A 19081-nucleotide genomic window follows, 5' to 3' on the forward strand; every position below is an offset into this window, starting at 1 on the left:
ACTTGTTTAGCAGCGATTTTGGTAAGAGAGAGAGAGAGAGAGAGAGAGAGAGAGAGAGAGAGAGAGAGAGAGAGAAAGAGAGAGACAACTGTTGGATTAAAGACTTTTGCGAATATTGAGGTTTAATTAAATCGTAATCACGATCGGTCCCAGGATTGTGTACGTATGTAGATCTGCCTGGCGACAAGATAAATTCGATAGATTCGTCGTGTGACAATTGAGTGGAAAGCCGCCGATCAACCACCACCGGCAGGCATGACCGGCAGCGTCGAGATCAAGTTCTTCGCGACTGCCGGCGATTTTTTCGGCGAATCACGACGCGGCACGATCAGTGCGATTGACTCGCCTCCGGCTTGACATATTTCACGCGTATTCTAGCGTAAAGTGTTTTCGTGTCGGCCATGTTGAGTGTATTGAGACAGTCGAATTTGCGGCGCGGAGGAATTTGAATTCGCCAACGGTCGCGCGTCTTCGACGTGCTATTTCGCCAGCACGGTGGAACAATACGCGCGTCGCGCATACGCGGCCGTCGGTGATATCGCATTCGCGACCGTTATCGTCGGTGAATTTCGAAGGCGCGCGCCGTCTGATTCGCGGTTTCGGCGACAAGCGGCGCCGGCACTACTTTCGCCGGCGGACGGCGAATCGACGCGGCGGTGGCGCGGTCGCGGATCTCCCATGGTGGATGCTGTGCGCGCTGGTTCGTTTCGTGCACGCGCCAATACGCACGACACGCGGCTGTGATCCGTTCGCAAAACGTACGTACTGCGCGCTCAAGCCACGTCGTCGCAAAGTCGTAGCCCGCGAGTGACGGTTGATCGCGCGTTCGTCCACTCGTCCGTTCGTTCGTTCCGAAGAAACGATGCGGCCCGACTGCGACTCGTGTACGCACGCCGACGATCGGGACGCGCGAGCCAGTCCGTTGGAACGACCGATTGCAACGGATTAGTAAACAAATCTCGGGAGGTCGGAGGAAGCGGCGAGCCTAGTGGCGACACAAAAAACAAACATCGCCGGCGGAGGAATAACAACAACAGTCAGAGACGAGGCGTGCTCCCGTGTGTCCGTAGCGCACATTTAAACAGTCTTGAGACAGCAACAGAAGACGACACATCGACCGCATAATCGTGGTGGTGCTCAGTCGTACATACGTTCATTTATTTGTTCTTTCGTTCGTTCGCTCGTTTGTTCGTTCGTTCGTTTGCTCGCTCGCTCGCTTGCTCACGCTCGCGATCGCGTCAAGTGTCGTCGTGGTTAAATGAACTTTGAGTGCGCCTTTTCGGGCGGCTCATGGAGAGCATGCACGGACTCTTGCTGTGACGTCGAATATAATACGAGCAAGCGTGTACATGTACATGTGTCAAGTGACGTACATCGTGCCGTGTACCAACAACAACAGCAGCAGCAACAACAGCGGCAACAGCAGCCGCGAAACACGCTACGCCGCGTACCTGTCGACTCGTCTAACTTTCCGGTCGACTCCGCTTTGACAGCCGTACCGGCGATTTTGTTCGCGCTCATATGGTAGTTCGCGTTAACTCGTCCGTTCGTGCGCTCGCTTGCTGGCTCGCTCACTAGCACGTGATTCGAACCGAGCCGCGCGTGACACAAGCGTGAAACTTTGGCGCGGCGCTGGCCCTTTAAATCGCCTGGGGCGCCCCCCAGTTAGACGCGCGCGTGTAACGGTGCCCCAGCGCCCCTCCGGTCATTTAAATCCCGCCGAGGTCGACTGGCCGACCGGCCACGTATCGTTCGACGTCATTTAAAGGGCCCAAACGTTAATAGTCGCCGCGCCCGCGCTCTATCTACTCCGCTCTCGTTTCGATGTCGTCGTCGTCGCCGTCGTCGCTGCCGTCGTTTTATGAGCGTTCTTACGGCGCCGCGACTAGTCACGCGCGCGCGATCGTAAACTCCCCGCGTGGAGATTCACGGCGCGACGCTTGACCGTGTTTTGGCAGCGATCACCGACCACCCTGCTTCCCCGTTAGCCCTGCACCGTCAGCAGCCAGCCGCAGCCTCGAGGACGAAGAATTATGTAACGCCCGTTGGAGCGACCGCTGAACCCGCCAGGCCGGCTCGGAATGCGGGATTCCTTCGCAGTTTTTGGCGAGACGTGTTTGGCTTGGTGAGTACGCCTTTGTTTCCCTCTTGGCCACCGCCAGCGCTGGCGCGCGATCTCGCTCTTGTGCTCGGGATTGCATTATTCGAAATTAATCTTTACGTACCAAGCATGCGCTCGTTTTTAAGAGAAATCTTTAAGAGAAGTGATGAAGTGTTTTGCACGAGATATATTTTTTTATTACGTGTTTTTAACCACGATGATGGTACGTGAGACGAAAGTCAATTGGTAGTGAAACGAGATTATAACGAAGGAAAAAAGGTTTTTAAGTGATTGCTTATTTATATGAAGTGTTCGAGAAGAGAAAACGAGGTACAAACTAAAAGAAAGATTGGCCCTTTCCTTCAAGTCATGTTTGGCAGTAAGAATTAATTTCTCTGTGAAATGAAATGGTACAAGTCAATAAATGGTCGAAGATGAGGTCTGCGAGCGCATTTGTGCCACGAGATCAAAAGTATTTTTGATGTTAAGGATTATTCTAAATATTTCTTTAAATCGGCACGGTTTATTCGACACGTGTCCGTTTTATCTTAACGAGGACCCTTTGATCTTTCAATAGACGAGTTTCACCACTAAATCTCTAAGCATTTCAGATATGAATTAACGTGCGCGTATGTTGTGCGCCACGTGAAAATTTATGTAAACAAGCCGACGTACGAGTTCGTGCATATTTTATACGTGACGTAACTAACGCGAGCGCGCGGTAACTAACGCGGTCGACAAAATATTCGAATATTAAGATTCAATCGATGATTCTCATTTTTCCGACCAGCCGTCATAAAGTGACTTTTAACGACTTCGCATTTGTCGGCGCGATGCACACAGCTGTCGTCGCTTTTGACTGGCGAAATCCCGATAAAACGGACGGAATTTAGCGCGGTGGCGCGTCTTCGCGCGCGCGCGCACGTGGAATATAACGAGTTTCGGAGTAAGCGTATTCGCTCGCAGCGGATATCGAATAATTGCCGCGTGTGACAATCGACACCCTTCGCTCTCATCAAAGCTTTTTGCCTTCAGCGTCATGTAACGAGTAAAAACCAAAATGTTGACGTTATACTTTGACGTTATATCTCGCGCGTAGTTCGCGGAACATACGACAAAAAGTGTGTATAGGTAAAAGTTTCCGCGGTAATTTAACTTCTGCCTTTTTTTCTTCTCAACGACTTTAATTACTACGTACTTTTTCCCAGCTTACATTCTGCGAACGTGTGTTTTACGAATTATTCGATGCTCTTACGCTTCGAGCGCATTTTTCGAGTCACTTAGGTCATTCAATATCGCTATAGTTATTTTTGATTGGAATGTTTTTCCTAATGATGGGTAACATTTCTAATTTTTCATGATAGAAACGTCGTCCACGGACAACATCATTTTCCGTGTGTGTGCGCGCGGTATACTTTATAATGTAATTTTTATGACCGATAACTCTTGCGAAATGTTCTACACGTTGCTCTTATACGTTTCCTCACACGTGACTCACACTTTCTATCATAATTACGAGTAGTCCATCCGATAAACATGCCAACGCATACTTTAAAAATACTTGTAATTGTTCGTTTCAATACTTATCTTACGTCATTTTCGCGGTAAACTGAGGCAAAGCTCATCCGATGCGTTTAACAACCTCCGTGACCACGTTCGGCGTATTATTTTTTATCTTATCTCACAAGCGTGCAGAAATTATTATTGAACGAAGGCACTTTACGCTCGTCCGCGAATAAGAGTCGGCAAAAAAGAAGTCGTCGTCGCAGGCGCTCGCTTGTAATTACAATTGCGTCCGTGCCTGAGAGTTCGCGACAGAGACATGCCAAATGTTGTGCCTAATAGATTCCCGTTGCCAAGGAGTGCAGCCAGCTGTGTATCAATTTATTAATCTGACCGGTGCTCTCCGAGAAACGGGGTCAGAGTCCGATTCGCGTATTTTTCCGCGAGCGATGTTCGGTCGATCTTCGGAACGGCGCAAAATTTCCTGGTCGCGTTAAAAACTTCGACGTGCAGGTATCAATCGATAGATCGTAAATCACCGTGTTATTGATTGTAACCGGACTAATAAACAAATAAATTTTTTACGCGCATTATTCGCCAGGTGATTCGAGATATAATGCAAATCGATCTCCAGTAGTTGTACGGGAAACCGATTCGTGTGAGTTATTACGTCGTCATTTTCCCCGCGCTATTTATAGCTTTATAACTTATAGCTTATTTGTTTATATTTGTTCTATAAAATACGAGCGATGGCGAAAGCTCTATCGGCAGTCGACGTGCGATGCATAGTCGTAATGAAAAGCCGGGTGCCATTAATCGCGTGTCGCTACCGGAAATGGATGGTTGTTTTTTTTTCCACGAAAATCGTGTGATGTTGCCGCACCGCGGCCCGTCACGTGCACGCGCGAGTTTCTGATATCGCCGACCGGCTGCATGTAAAATGCCGCCGTTCTCGTTCTCTCGACGTGCATTTCGCACGGACGCCGAGGAAATCCGATTGAACGCGTGCCACATGTAGTATATCATCTTTCTGTTACGTTCCTGCACGAAATTTGTTCTACGCGTATCTTAAAGGAGACGGATCTCTGGTCTTTCGTACACACAGCCATGTACATTGTAGACGCAGATCAATTTTATTCAATTTCTCGCAAAACATCAAATCGATAGCGCGTTTAAAGGATCTAGCAAATGCCAGGATGTAGCGATGTAGCGGGCCGAGAAGAGAAGATTATATGCATTTATCTCGGCCAAACTGCTCATTTTATTCGAGACTTGGAACTAACAATTGTTGTTGTCCCGTTTAAATGCAGTGTGAAATCATTACGCGTGTCATCTTATACGCGCAGCGCATTCTCACAAGCGAAACGTGAAGCGTAATACGCAGCTTCGTCCTTGGCCATTCTCTCTCTTTCTCTCTCTCTCTCTCGCTTGGTCTATCTCAGTCTCTCTCCCGGCACCGATCTCGACCGAAAATACCGAACTTGCCAACTCGCGGGCGAAAATCGTGGTATCGACGCCGTCGGAGCCGCCGGCGTGTAATTACTCGCGCGCTTAATTACTCCGCCAGGTTTTTCGCGGCGCGACGGCGCGCTCGCACTTTTTATTCGCGAAACTCGGCAAAAGAATTCTCCTCGCATCGTGCTTTCCTCCGTGCTTCGACCCTTTCACTTACGGATTCATCAATCTCTTCTCGGCTGCTTTTCCGACACGGCCGCGATCCCTCATTTCCAACCTCGTCTCTTATTTCCTTTCTTCCGCAGCCGTTTCGCTCGCGTTACGTAAGCTCGCATTATCATATCTCACATACGTCGCGCCGCCGTATCTCACGTTACCGCAGAATTCATTGACACTCGCGGTAAACACATCCATTTTTTTATTATATCTGCCCATAGTGCCCACCAGTCTTTCATTCGACTCTCGTTTTAAAAGCCATAAAATGTCGTTCTGGGTGATTTTGTCGCTATTTTATAATCCATTTAACGCTGCGTGGTACAATCGGAGGTACGGGATAACGCGTATACACACACATATTTTCTATGTTTAAATTTATTCAATAAATCAATTTGATGAATTTTGCGAGCTGATAGGATAGACACACGTAGCAATATATTGTCTTTTCTCTCACTCTCTTTCCCAAAAGTCGTCAATTTAAATGTTAAACGTCGAAATTGATCCACTCGCATGTATGGCGTGATACGGGAATACTTTGTAAATATTTTGCGGGATGAAGTGATTCGCAGAAACGCGCTGAGTTTCGATGAAATCTCATGTTTACCATATAGTACGTGCATGCAAATCCTGCTCGACGTTCTGCTATTACACCATGTGGTTTCCAACCAGGAGTGCACGTGCCGTGCACGTATATAAACGCGGGTTAATAACGTTACTGACTTCATGAGCCGTCGTAGTTAAATATTTTTGTTCGTTGACCGCTAATGGTAGACGTTAATGTCTGTACGAGGTCGGTCGATATCATTTACGAGGTTCGTAGATTTCTTGTTTGCGTCGTTGGTACAACGGCGATCGTGTAAAACGATACTCGAGTCGCATCGTATTTTACTTTTGTCGAAACACTACGTCTTAACTTATTAATACGCTATGCGTGTTAACCAATATATTTAGATCGTTGAAAATATATTTCACCGTTCACATTTGCGGTCGTTACCTAACACTTGTCGACGTGCGCGCGTAAAAATGCTTGCTCTAATAACAACGTGCACCTGTGCATCGTATTTTTGTGCATATCGATCGAGCTACGTTAACTCGCAATTAACGTCGCGCGCGCGCGCGCGTCCGTATCGTGGAATTTTCCGCATTCCCCGAGAGACTTTAATTTTGCGGCGACTGTTCGTGTTGCGCCCCTTCCCGGGCACGGTTAAAACTTACCACACACCTACGTACGTACGCACAGTTAAAAAAAAATTTTTCTTTTCTCCTCTAGTATTAAATCAGACGATTTGGGTATACCGTTAGACTTGTCGCTAGCTAAAAAGCATCCTCCGACATCTCTCGAATCGCTTTGTAAACAATCCCGCCGGCTACACTTTTGGGGGAAGTCGGTGCTATAAATCGCTTCCTCCGGTCTCGTCCGTGTCTAACAAATAAATTAACGTATGCGATATATAATGGCGGTGGAATATAAATTTGCAACATTGTGTGGCGCGTGCTTGTTGAGTTCTCGAGAAATTACATTAATATTGCATGTCGCTCGGTATTTTATCGGACGCTATATTTATCAGGTCGCTGCCTGATTCTTCCATGAGGTAATTGGATGTCTATATCTCCGGAAAATTCCGTGGTCCATTCGTAAATCGATATATTTCATGCCCGTGACAGGTGCCGGCTCGACTGCGTAAATTTGTCATGTCCGGCAAAGCTCCAAAAATAAGCTCCCTCTCTAACGTCTGTCTCCGCGTATATTGTAACCCTTTGATTCGATATTCTTGCTTGTTTAATTAAAGCGTCTATATCACACACAAAATGGATATTAATTGCGGAATTCTGAATTAGTCACATTCTATGAAAATGACGTTGATGTTGGAATTTTTTTAATTTTTTTAAAGGGTTTCGATATTTATCGTCACGACTTCGGATTGGAAATGCGATCTTTGCAGAAACTAGTGCGATGAATATGAATAATTAATTTAGCGACAGGGAGAGAAAGAAAGGGAAAAAAGGAGGCAATATTTTCTGATGCGCTACCCCTTTTCAGCAATTGGTTCTTAGGTATTCGTAATAGTTATCGAACAGTATATCCATTAGAGAAATAGCTTCACCACATTAACATCTAATAAAAATTAACATCTAATAAAAATTAACGACTCGAGATAACCGCTATCGTTATTTATGTTTTTTCTTTTTACATTTTTTAGCTATGCGCGGAAGGACGTTAGTCAATATATCGTTTGCTTCGTTCGGTTTAGCGATACCTTCGTCCCGTAGATAAGTAGAATGCGTACGGTATCAGTCGTGACAAAAGTAATACAATTACCCCATTAGAATTTTAAATGTGACCTCCGCGATTGGTACGCAATAGGCAATTTATCGTCAATACGACGCGATGTAAAAAACCTAGCCGGTCGTTTTCTGCTCGACAAATTCACCGTGATATTAGGTCAGCCATTTGTAAAATTTGCCGTTGGTCGGGGAGCCCCCGTGTGCGCGAGTGGCAGTTTGCGTAGGCGATCTGAATAAAGGACCCTGACCACGGAAACGCCAACTATATGCATACGCAAACACACGCATACATGTACCTCCTGCGGAGATCGTTACAAGTATGATTGCGCGTCCGGTGAGTTTGTATTTGTGCGAACCTACGCAAACGCACATACGCACACGCCCTGTAATTTCAGGTCAGTTATCGTTTTCCTTAGTTTAATTTCCAATTTAATTACAATAGGAGGTTTCGTTACAAAACAGTTTGTCGTACATTAATGTACGACGGTACCGCGGTCTGCCATATTGTGTACGTAAATGCGTCGACACATGCACATACGCACGCACGCACGCACGCACGCACGCACGCATGCGAGCCGATGATTCGTAGGCACAGGACGCAGCTGATGCCGGAGCGGCATACGAATTTTCAGACCGCGTGTCACTTTTTTTAATTGAAATTCACTCTAACCAGTAATTATAGTGATGCGCGCAGATAACGTTACGTAACGTTAGTGTAATTATGCGCGACATTTATACGCCGAACGTGCGAATGTGGCTCGCTGTCATTTTTAAATCAGAATCTGTTTTAATTAATAATAATAATGAGTATAAATAATATTACGCAATATTAGCGTATTATTGGCAATGCGCATATCGACGTGCACGATAGCGGATAAAAATCGGATTATCTCGCTTGCTTTTCATCGTTAGCGCGGTGAACGTACGCTGTTTCACGCACCGCTACGCCGTTCCCGCGGCCGTGTAGTACAACGTTAAAATCAGTTATTATCGGTGAGTAAACGTGGCGGCAACATTTAACGCTTAATTATTTTATCGCGGTGCAACGTGGCGTGTCAATGCGAAAATGGCCGCCTTTTACATTTTCGCCATGTTTTTGTCCGCCGCCGGAATCTAAAATGCCACGGCGAAGGGGAGGGGCGAGCGAGCTAACTACATAGTATATTCGCACTCGCGCACGCTATGAGAAAGTCGACCGCCAAATTTTCATTTCGCGTAACTCCGTCAGCATCGAAATACGTCCCGTATTCGTCGGATATGCGCTTTTATTTAGTCGATCTAGAAATGCCAGGGGTAAATTCGACACGGCACGTACCCTAGCGGGATATTATCGGTTTTTCCGCGCGCGCGCTCTCTAATCTCGATTTTCTGCACTCTCGATCGTCGCAGAAATTATTTTAATCCGTGCAATCTATGACCGAGCTATATCCGGCGACGCACGCACACTCGCGCGTCGGTGAAATTAGTATTTCCTTTTTTTTCTCGTTTTTGCTCGCGGCACGCAGACTCGAGCGCGCGCACGCACGCACCCATATAGTTCCGCAAGTACACACACATATACACGTTCGTACACATACACTCAGAACGACGTGTCACGCGGCAGACTCACGCTCCGCCAACGCGGACGTGAAGTAATTGCAATTAAAATTTGTTTCGCGAAATTGTTTACCCGCGCTCCGCAGTGCGCGCGCATGCGCGTGCACGCGGCGAAAGCTTTTATTCCGCGCTCGTTTTACCTTTATCGCAATTTCCCGGTGAATCGAAAGTTGCCATTAGGAGTTCGTCCCCTCTTTTTTTCTCCCCCGACCGTAATTAACGATTCGCGGCCATTAACAACCGCCGAATGATGTGTTATCGCGATCGCGTAGATTACCGTAGATTGGACTGTCGAGTGTATACGATTCATTGCCTATGTTGTACTTTATTGTCGATTGCTATTTTTGCCCACGCGGCTTGACGCCTGGCCATAACTCCGGTGTTTCTGAAAATTTGTCGTGAACAAACGCGAGGCACTTGGCCGGTAAAAACTTCGCGAAATAAATCGACCGCGATCGACCATTTTTCCACTTAAAATATCGCGACAACGGTTAGTTGCTGCGACAACGCTGGAAGACGCTAGCTTCGATCGGGGATATGTTTTCTCATCGCTTATTTTTCGCATTATTATTTAGAAAAGATCAGCTAATCGCAAGACCGAACTTACACGAATCAATCTGTTAGCGTTATCAATCGTAAATATTTTACCGGATTCGCTCGCCAGTCCGGTTTGCAGCGGCCTCCGCGCGGTTTCTCTGAAAATTACACGATCAGCGCGTACACACATTATTACTGAACTTAAACATCTATGACGTGAGCGAATCTGAGTTGCGTACCGATTACCTGCAATATTTCCGGTACACCCGGCTGTTAATAATGCATCTATTATTAATGAACGAACTCGGGAGCGATGTTAACGGCCTGCAGACTTGGCAATACGTCACGGGACCCGGTAATGCACCGCGTGGGACAGGTGACGTGTAATTGTAAACTCGATCAAAAAGGCCACCGACTGCCAATGCGATTGGCCGCACCACATTTGCTGTTCGCGTCATATATGCGTCCTGTGCATCTACCCTACCCAGCCCCGCCGTACGCGTCATACGCAAAGGTCATTCGGCGAGAGTTTCCGAAATATTTAATCGTTGAAAAAAAAGCCGTTGACAGAAAATTTTCCGCGTCCGGGTTTATATTTCGCCGAGTTCGACGCCCGAAATATCTCGCCGCGGAGTAGAGGTTGAAATGCGAGCAGTGGCCTGAAGTTGAAGTTTTTATTTTAAATTAACTTTCTCTATTCAATGTTGAACTTGACGATGAGCAAATATTAAATAATACAATAAATAATAATTACAATAAAAATTAATGGGTAAATATAGGAACAAATTTTCTTCGTACTCTCTTTATAATTTTCTTTTCATTGGTCTCGGGAATTTTTATACGATTTGGAGAACCGGAATATATGGAGAATCGAAATATGGACATTCGATCCACTAATACTGCGCAGCAATCAAGATTTATATTTAGATTTAGACAGTTAAAATAACTATGTAAATAGAAATGGGAAAAAGCACTGATAAATGAACTTCAAAATGAGAGTTGCGATCCAAGAAACATTATTAAATACACAAATCAACGCTTGCGAGACTTTCATTCAATTTTAAGATCGATATCTATAGTTGCAAATTATTCATGACTTTTGAATAAAAGACTTTTGAATACAAGTCTAGATTCGTATCTTTTGTATCAAATGAATATGTTATTTACATTCTACATCCTCCGTACCGGTCTCTTGATCCAAGATCTTGTTTTCTTATGGCACACACATTCACACTTTCGTAGATACGATTTAGTTGGAGAAACGTACTATACTGCCTCAATATTAATTGCGACATTACCTTCGTGATAATTATATTTGATATATTTATTGATATTGATTAATTAAGACAATATTGAATAGAACTTGAATGAATAGTTCAAGACCCAACGAGCAATATTTAACTGGAATTATAATTTGCCGTCTCGTGATGTAATATAATACTCAGTTATACATGTAGAAAAGTACGCGAGGCGCAAAGGAAGTTAACAAACAATGGGCGAAAAGAATTTCATGAATCGGTTAGCGTGTCACCTTCCGATGAACGACCGAACGCAATCACAACAAACAAATATCGCAACTTTACGGTCAAACTTATCTTCATATCGCGTACTTTTCCGAATATTTTCATTACATTTCGAGCCGACAAGTGACTCACATACCGCCGAGTATGTGTTTCGGTGTTTATCATTCCCGCCGTATGATTCAAACATTTCATGAATTCTTTTGGTATGTTTAATCGTGGTTTCGGCATCGCGTTATTTAACATGCGTTTCTTCTACCGAATTGTACTTATGCGAGTGTCAGTGTCAGTGCCAATGCCTGTGACAGAGAAGTCAGGATGGAGGACGCAAGGCTCAGGACGTTGGCAGCGATATATCAAATATTTTCGAGATATGTCAAATCATTTATTATACTGGCAGTTTCCGTTTTTAATATTTTTAGTTTTGGATATTTTTGACGAATTTGCCCGAGTCGGAATTTAGGAAATTAGGTTGATAAGTAATTATAGCACTTTATGAATCTTTGACTATCCATTAATCCGTATCTGTATTTACTATGTTATTTCGTACAAGAAACGTGAATTCAAACACAGCCGAGTAACGGCTCATGAATACGAATCTGTAATTAATTATGTTTTCAATCAAAGATCCTAAATAATTCGCAACTATGAATACTAGTATTAGAATTAACCCGATAGAATGTACGTAAATTCCGCAAATGTTAATTTTTACGTGTAATAATGTTTCTTCAGCAGCGAGTATGATATTATCATCTGCCATGCAACGCTTTCTTTTTATTTATGCTTAACTTTCTTATTGCACGGAATCTAAATTTAAATCTCTGTTGGTAAACATATACAGCATTATTGGAACTCATAATTGTTATTTCTTTATTGTAAGTTTTCTCTTTATCAGTTCTTTTAAAAATTTCAATTTATATTAGTATCTTCAAAACAAAAAGGAAAAAAGAAAGATGTTATAATAAATTTATCAATTATCGTGTCGGTGTCGTGAATATAATGACACGACAATTAATTAATTGAATAAAAATTTATTATCTTATATATTTATTTATCCAATCTTTATTACTGTATTATTAGTGGGTAATTTTTATTAGATTATTTAATATTTGCCCATATTCTATTTCTGAGTAAGTTATATAATTAATATATCGCTGACTGAAGTTAAAAATCAAAATTAAACGCACAATTGAGATGTGACTAAATATTAAATAATTCTTAAATAAATCCTTATGTAAGCTTTGACATAAAAACGCAGTAAACGAACACTTGTGACTTCAAGGTGGGACAATGGTCTGTATAATGTTTGTGTCTGGTGATTCTGCACTACTCTTTAAAATGACAGAATTTGCAAAGTTATTGTAGAAACAAGGTTTTAACTTAAATGCATATTTTGCACTCTCAGGATATATGTTTTCATATATAAAAATAAGCCTGTCGGATTCTGCCCGCTTGTTAAATGCTCGAAGGACCAGTATGATTTTGTTCCGTAATCTTGAGGAATGCGCTTTCCAAGTATCTGCTGCCGGGCGTTTCCTCGGGACTCCATAGCCGAAAAGTATAGCTCCTCTAAATTTTAATTGCAGCTGACGCTGCCTACATCCGTCGGCGAATGTTGAAGCGCGATTAGGATGAATAATTTCGTCGTCGATCACGGACAAAAAATAACGTTTATTAAACTCGGACAAAAGTTTTCTGTACACGCGACTGTTCGTCTCGAAGATAGCGATCGCTCCTTTGTTGTGTCGGGCTTTTTCTGTATATATGTTTTTTCTTGCGCACTTTCTTGTTTCTCTCTCTTCTCTCGCTCGCGTGCGAGACTTCGCGACTGAACACGCGTGCAAAAACGCTAACGCGTTAAAAGCAACAGGGCAATCACGTCGTATAAGAAAAGGAGTGAGTGAAGCCTAAAATTTAATATTGATATTAAACAAATATCGAACAAATGCCGTTCCCCATTGGAAGCACACGCTTTCAATAATATAAGCGCAGTTCGAAAAATTGCCGATTTGTTTCTCACGGGTAGATCGATGTACAAAATATATACGCAAATAGGCATAATTAAAATAAATAAAAAATAAAAGAAAAGCAATGAAAAAAGAAAAAATTATAATAAAATAAAAAAAATAAAGAAAGGCGGCAATCCAAGAAAAATAACGCTCGAGATTAGCTGCCCCTGATTACAATGAGCGCTATGTATTTATCGGTAGTATGGCAATTCTGGATAAGGGCATGGTAATCAAGCCCTTTGTAGCCCTGATAGTGGCGGTTCGTGCTACGTTGTCGGAACGTTGCCTGGACTTCCTCTATCGGCCCTAACTGCCATTGTAGCGGCGCTAGTCCCTGCTGCTTAAGCAAGACCAGCTGATTCGGCTTCAGTTGCTCGCCCTTGTTGCATCGCCATTTGGACTTTTCTTGGAGAGAATTTAAACATTCATGGCTCCACCTACGCCAAAAATGTTGTCGAATTTGTTCGACACGCTGTCATCGGATCAACCTATTCTCATTCACATCGAATAAATCTTCGCCAGGGGAACTATTCAAGGTGGTGCCAACCAAGAAATGACCTGGACTCAGAAAGACCAGGTCGTTTGGATCAGTACTTAAAGGCGTAAGCGGACGCGAGTTCAAAATAGCCTCGATCTCGCATAACACCGTCTGCATCTCCTCGAAAGTTAAGTGCGCTTTACCTGCGATGCGATTAAGGTGATATTTGGCGGACTTCACCGCTGCCTCCCACAAACCGCCGAAATGCGGTGCATTAGGTGGGATGAACTTCCAAGAAGTACCTTGCTCGCGGAGGAAACCTTCGACTTCGCCCTGCAATTGCTCATTGTGTAAGAGATCATAAAATTCTTTGATCTGTCGGTGTGCTCCGACGAAGTTAGTGCTGTTATTCGAATACAAGCACAGTGGCTTCCCCCTTCGCGACACGAGTCGTTTGAGCGCAGCGATAAATGCTTCGGAAGTGAGGTCACTGACGAGCTCTATGTGCACGCCCTTGGTGGCGAAATACACAAAAATGGCTACATATGCCTTGTGATTCCGGAAGTAACGCCGTTTTGTCTCGCGCAAAATCAGCGGCCCGGCGTAATCGTGAGTGACTCCGCAGTGAGTGAACGGACGCGACATTGTTACGTGTTTCGCGGGCAACGAGCCCATAATTGTCTCCGAATATACGGGTTTGGCCTTGAAGCAAATTACGTAATTTTTTATAATTTTTTGTGTGATTGACCGCAACGATATGGGCCAAAAGCGCACACCGAAAAAATTGTATTCTTATTTTAAGAATTTCCCACTTATGTTTAGGATAATTTCTTCTAAAATAGGCACCAAGAACATTTTCTTAACTTAAGAGGAGAATCTTCTTAAGAATGTGTTAGTACTAGATATTCTACAGAAATAATCTTAACGGATATTTTTAATGGATATTCTTAATGTATATAAATATTAATACAACCATATACGATGGATCAAAATAAGAAAAAGCCAACGCTATCAAATTACAACCTTAAAATTAATTTAAAAAATGTAGTGTTGCAAAAAATTAAGGGAGGTTAATTAATTTAATATTAAAAATTAGGAATCAGAGTCTGGTCGACGCGGAAAATTGATTCACCGTGTATACACTTTCTACGTCGAACTGATTCTAATTCCCAATCTGTAATATTTAATTAATTAACCTCTTGCACTATTAATCCTCTTGTAATGCTACATTTTTAATGCAATTTTAAAGTTGCGATCCGATTTCAATGTTGATTTTTATTTGTCTTTGATCTATTACATATAATTATACTGCGAAAGCTGTTTTTGAGATAAAAAAAGCACACACTTTAAGCATAAAGGCATAATGCACAACGCATAAGGAAATGAACTAATCAGTCTTTTATTTCAAACGTGGCAATAGAAATGAGAATTCTGATTGGTTCCTTTCCTTATTGTGTATTATGCCTTTATGTAAGAGTGTATGTACTTCCTTCTTAATGACCGATTGACGACTTGTTTCTTGCTAGGCAGTTATTCTAAAAGAGTATATTCTTAATTTTAGTATGTATTCTAGACATATCGATAAAGAGAAGAAAATATTCTTATAGATTAAGAATGTCTGTTAAGAAAGCTTGAAAAGTTTAAAATTTTCTTATATTAAGAACACAATTTTTTCGGTGCAGTCTTACTGCAGCCATGGTGGCTTGCGTGCCTGTATGCGCGTTGCGTATATGCTCCTGTTCAAGAAATCGATTACTTCGTCGCGAATTGTTTGATATTATGCCTTGGTGGACTATATATTGCAGAAATTATGAAGTTATATCTCTTACATTGTATGTATGTTAATAGTGGAGGCTTGTATACTTTCAATTGAGAATTTAGGTTCTTCATTGTGCTTAATATTAGCTCAAATTATGACTCCAGCTCCTCCACGAGCACTGTTAGGTTAGAAGAGTGAGTGGTATGATAGATTTTAAAACCGTGTATTTTTAGGTAAGATTCTTTATATAAAATGTATTTCAGATGTACACAGTCTGTCCCAGATCCAATGAGACTGGTCTAAAAAAAATACAAAGCGTTTATTATTTTGATTTTTTATTCTTGTTTATTCAAAATAGTGTCCTTCTGAGTCAATACAGCGCTGGAAACGTTCAACAAATTTTTCGAAACATTTTTTATACTCATCGGCTGGAATGGCCTTTAGTATGGCGGTCGAAGTCTTTTGGATGACCGGGATGGTATCGAAACGATTTCCTTTCATCGGCAATTTCAGTTTGGGAAATAGCCAGAAGTCGCACGGAGCCAAATCAGGTGAATACGGTGGATGATCGATAACAATGATGCCTTTTTTGGTCAAGAATTCACGTACCATGATGGCTTTGTGCGATGGTGCATTATCGTGCAACAAAAACCAACTGCCTGGCTCTCGATATTCCGGTCGAACTCGTCGAATTCTGGCCCACAATCGTTGTAGAACTCCCAGATAATATCTGGGCAGACACACAGCGGTCGCTTTGAAGAATTTCTTTGACTTTCTCGATGTTTTCTTCATTGCGAGTGGTTTTTGGCGGCGGTGCTCGGTCATCGTCTGCAAGGTCCTCACGACCGTCACGGAATCGGCCAAACCAACGGAAAACCTGGTGCACGGGACATGCATTCATCCCCGTACACATTTTTTAGCGTTTCGTACGTTTCTGCGCCACTTTTGCCCAATTTAAAAGTTGGTTTTTCGACCGACGTACACAAAGTGACTTTACATAAAATGTCAAACCACAGTGAAATATCAACCGAATTCGCTCAAATTTTGAGATTAAGTAGATGAAGGGTAGAACATTCACCTACCATCATTCACTCATAGATATCGCTGCGCAAAGAACTTTGATGGAACCAGTCTCATCGTATCTGGGACAGACTGTGTAAGGCATACGTCTATCTTTTGTTCCTCTAAAAAGATTTCAAATTCGGATTTGCATTGTCTTAAGCCGTTTGCACTTCAAGTTGCTATACGAATAGAACCGGCCATTATCTGTCTTTGATTTTTGACAACTCACTTTCCAACATCGAATTTCATTTGATTGATCTTTTTTTTGTAAATCAAGTCGGCTTATCAGCTGTTCAAGAACCTGCATAATTCTCGCGTTTTCATTATTGTGGTCTTTTCATTTGTCTTCAAGATGCACAACCTTTTCAGCATAGGTAGCATAAGTCAGCTTTCCATTTATTATTTCAGGAGCCTTTTGGTTATTATCAGTAGATTCCATCTACCATTTAATTTGCTGATTCTCGATAGCTTGCTTGGGAAGCTTTCCTGCTGTTTTTTGCTATTAGTAGCTTCGTTTCTGTGCACTTTTGCAGCTCTTTAGCGACAATGCAACCTCTGTAGTTGGCCATATGTGCTTCACTATAGTTTACGCACTTGGGTTTGGTGTTTACTGGCTTGGGACATAATTTGGTAAGCGTGTCGCGTGACAAACATTTTTTCTACTATTTTAAACATTAAACAAATTATGGTCTAAGTTGTAAAATGATCCATTGAATACGATCTTCAAAAACAATTCCCAAATATCGCCTTATTTTCAGCGAGTTATATGAGGCTCCTCCCTTAATACAAGAAATTCCAATTTGATCGCGAGTTCGTGATTTTTCCTTTTTTCCAAAACGGACATAAAAAATATGTAACACTATAAATAAAAATATAACACTGTCGGAGAGATGCTTGGTAAATATATACTTTCATATATAAAGTACCAAAGGTATAGCTTTTTTATGACATGGCCGATAATCTTCGCGCTCGTATGCGCCATGTGGATATTCACGTGTTAACGTGTTAACGGTATTTCAAGGATATCGAACCAACTCTATGACCGTGCGAATGCTCTACGACGACAGCTCGTACGAAATATTGCACCCGGCGTTCGATCATTTTCGTGCGAACAGAGAATTTCTCAGGGACGTAACACCGATGGCGTGTAGCTAACGAATCGCGATTATTCCGCAAATAATTTCGTTATTATGCATGTCGAACGAGGTTTTATCCGTTCACACGCACCGATGTCGTTCACGATGGTATATCGCGAAGCATTTTCCCGCAACTTTACGTGATGCAGTAAAATCTCCCGGTCGGGCATCAATAGAAATCAAATTTGCAGCGTTATACGTTATTAAATTTTCAGTAGAAATTTTATTTTATTGAAGCGATTGAAGCATTACGCAACAAATCATATCCTTCGTTATTTTTAAATATAAACACTCGGTTGTTGTAGATCGATTATTTCGCATCATGTACCCGAATTAATTCGGACAATCGAGGTGCGCTCCGTTTTGTTTACATCCAGTAATTTACCGCAGCGCGCGGCAAATTTACGGGGCGGGAATTAAAAACAGTGGCGCGCATTAAAATATCTTTTTATCGAGCGGTGAGTTTACGCCCGGGCGAGGTGTCATAACCCGAAACGTAAAGAATGATACGGGCGATGGCGGGACATGCAGCGGTAAGATTTATAAGGCTCTCACGGGCCGCCATAAAGCTTGAGAATTCTATTTATTTCGTGCATGCGAGGGACGAAATGTGGGACGGACGCGCGATGAGATAAATTTACGGTCCTTTTTAGGCATCAAATCTGGCGGGCCGGCGAAGTTTGGCCTGCAGCCAGAGGCCTCGGCCGCGGCGAAACTACACCAACACGCGAACGCGGCATTATGAGGATATTTAATTTGTGCTTCGCGCCGTTATATTTCACTCGGCGTTGATGGAATGGCTTGTTCTCTCGATTCCCCGTTTCTACGCGCCTACACGTGATTTATCGTGATCTCTATCGAGCTTGCTTCAAAATACACATTGATATATATTTCTTTTTGCTTCTTGCTGCTTTCTTCTTCCCCCCTCTCCCCCTCCCCCCCCTCTCTCTCTCTCTCTCGTGTACACTTCACACGCACTTCACACGCCACTGTTACGTTTCTTTTCTTTAAATTTTGATGAACAACTTTTCTTTTTCATCTCAGCTTCGTGTCCTATTATGCGTCGTAATATCCATTCTTCATTCGGTTGTGAGGGTTAACATTATGTATCATCAGAAATAAGAGAAAGAGAGAGAAAGAGAAAGAGGTCAAATTACGTTTGTTCGAAACGTGGAATATTTTTGTATACGTTCCAGAGGAATTTCGCGCGTTTTGATAGATTACAAAGAAAAATGGGGTATTAAATTCTTGCCAATGTACGCGCCATTAAACGAAGGTACAGCTCGCTTCCGGGGCGGATGTCCTCCGAAATCGCGCGGGAGCTTTTCAGTGGCATGGCAATTAACGTTTCCGGGAAAGGGCGACATTGAAAATCCGTGGTGTTAAGAATTCCACTACGAATGAATATTTAACGACGAGTCGC

The 19081-nt window shown here is 42.8% G+C and overlaps 1 protein-coding gene across 1 annotated transcript; it reads right to left on the reverse strand.

Annotated features, from left to right (window-relative positions):
* Window positions 1-13380: 13380 nt before the first annotated feature.
* On the reverse strand, window positions 13381-14346 carry LOC112590757 (uncharacterized). The gene is made up of 2 exons (XM_025308249.1): window positions 13712-14346; window positions 13381-13660 (listed from the first exon to the last, which is right to left on the reverse strand). Exons 1-2 carry the CDS (start codon window positions 14344-14346, stop codon window positions 13381-13383), a joined length of 915 nt encoding a protein of 304 aa, XP_025164034.1.
* Between the last annotated feature and the right edge of the window lie 4735 nt (window positions 14347-19081).

This window comes from Harpegnathos saltator, unplaced genomic scaffold (genome assembly GCF_003227715.2).
Source record: "Harpegnathos saltator strain DR-91 unplaced genomic scaffold, Hsal_v8.6 scaffold144, whole genome shotgun sequence".
NCBI classification, from domain to species: Eukaryota; Metazoa; Arthropoda; class Insecta; order Hymenoptera; family Formicidae; genus Harpegnathos; species Harpegnathos saltator.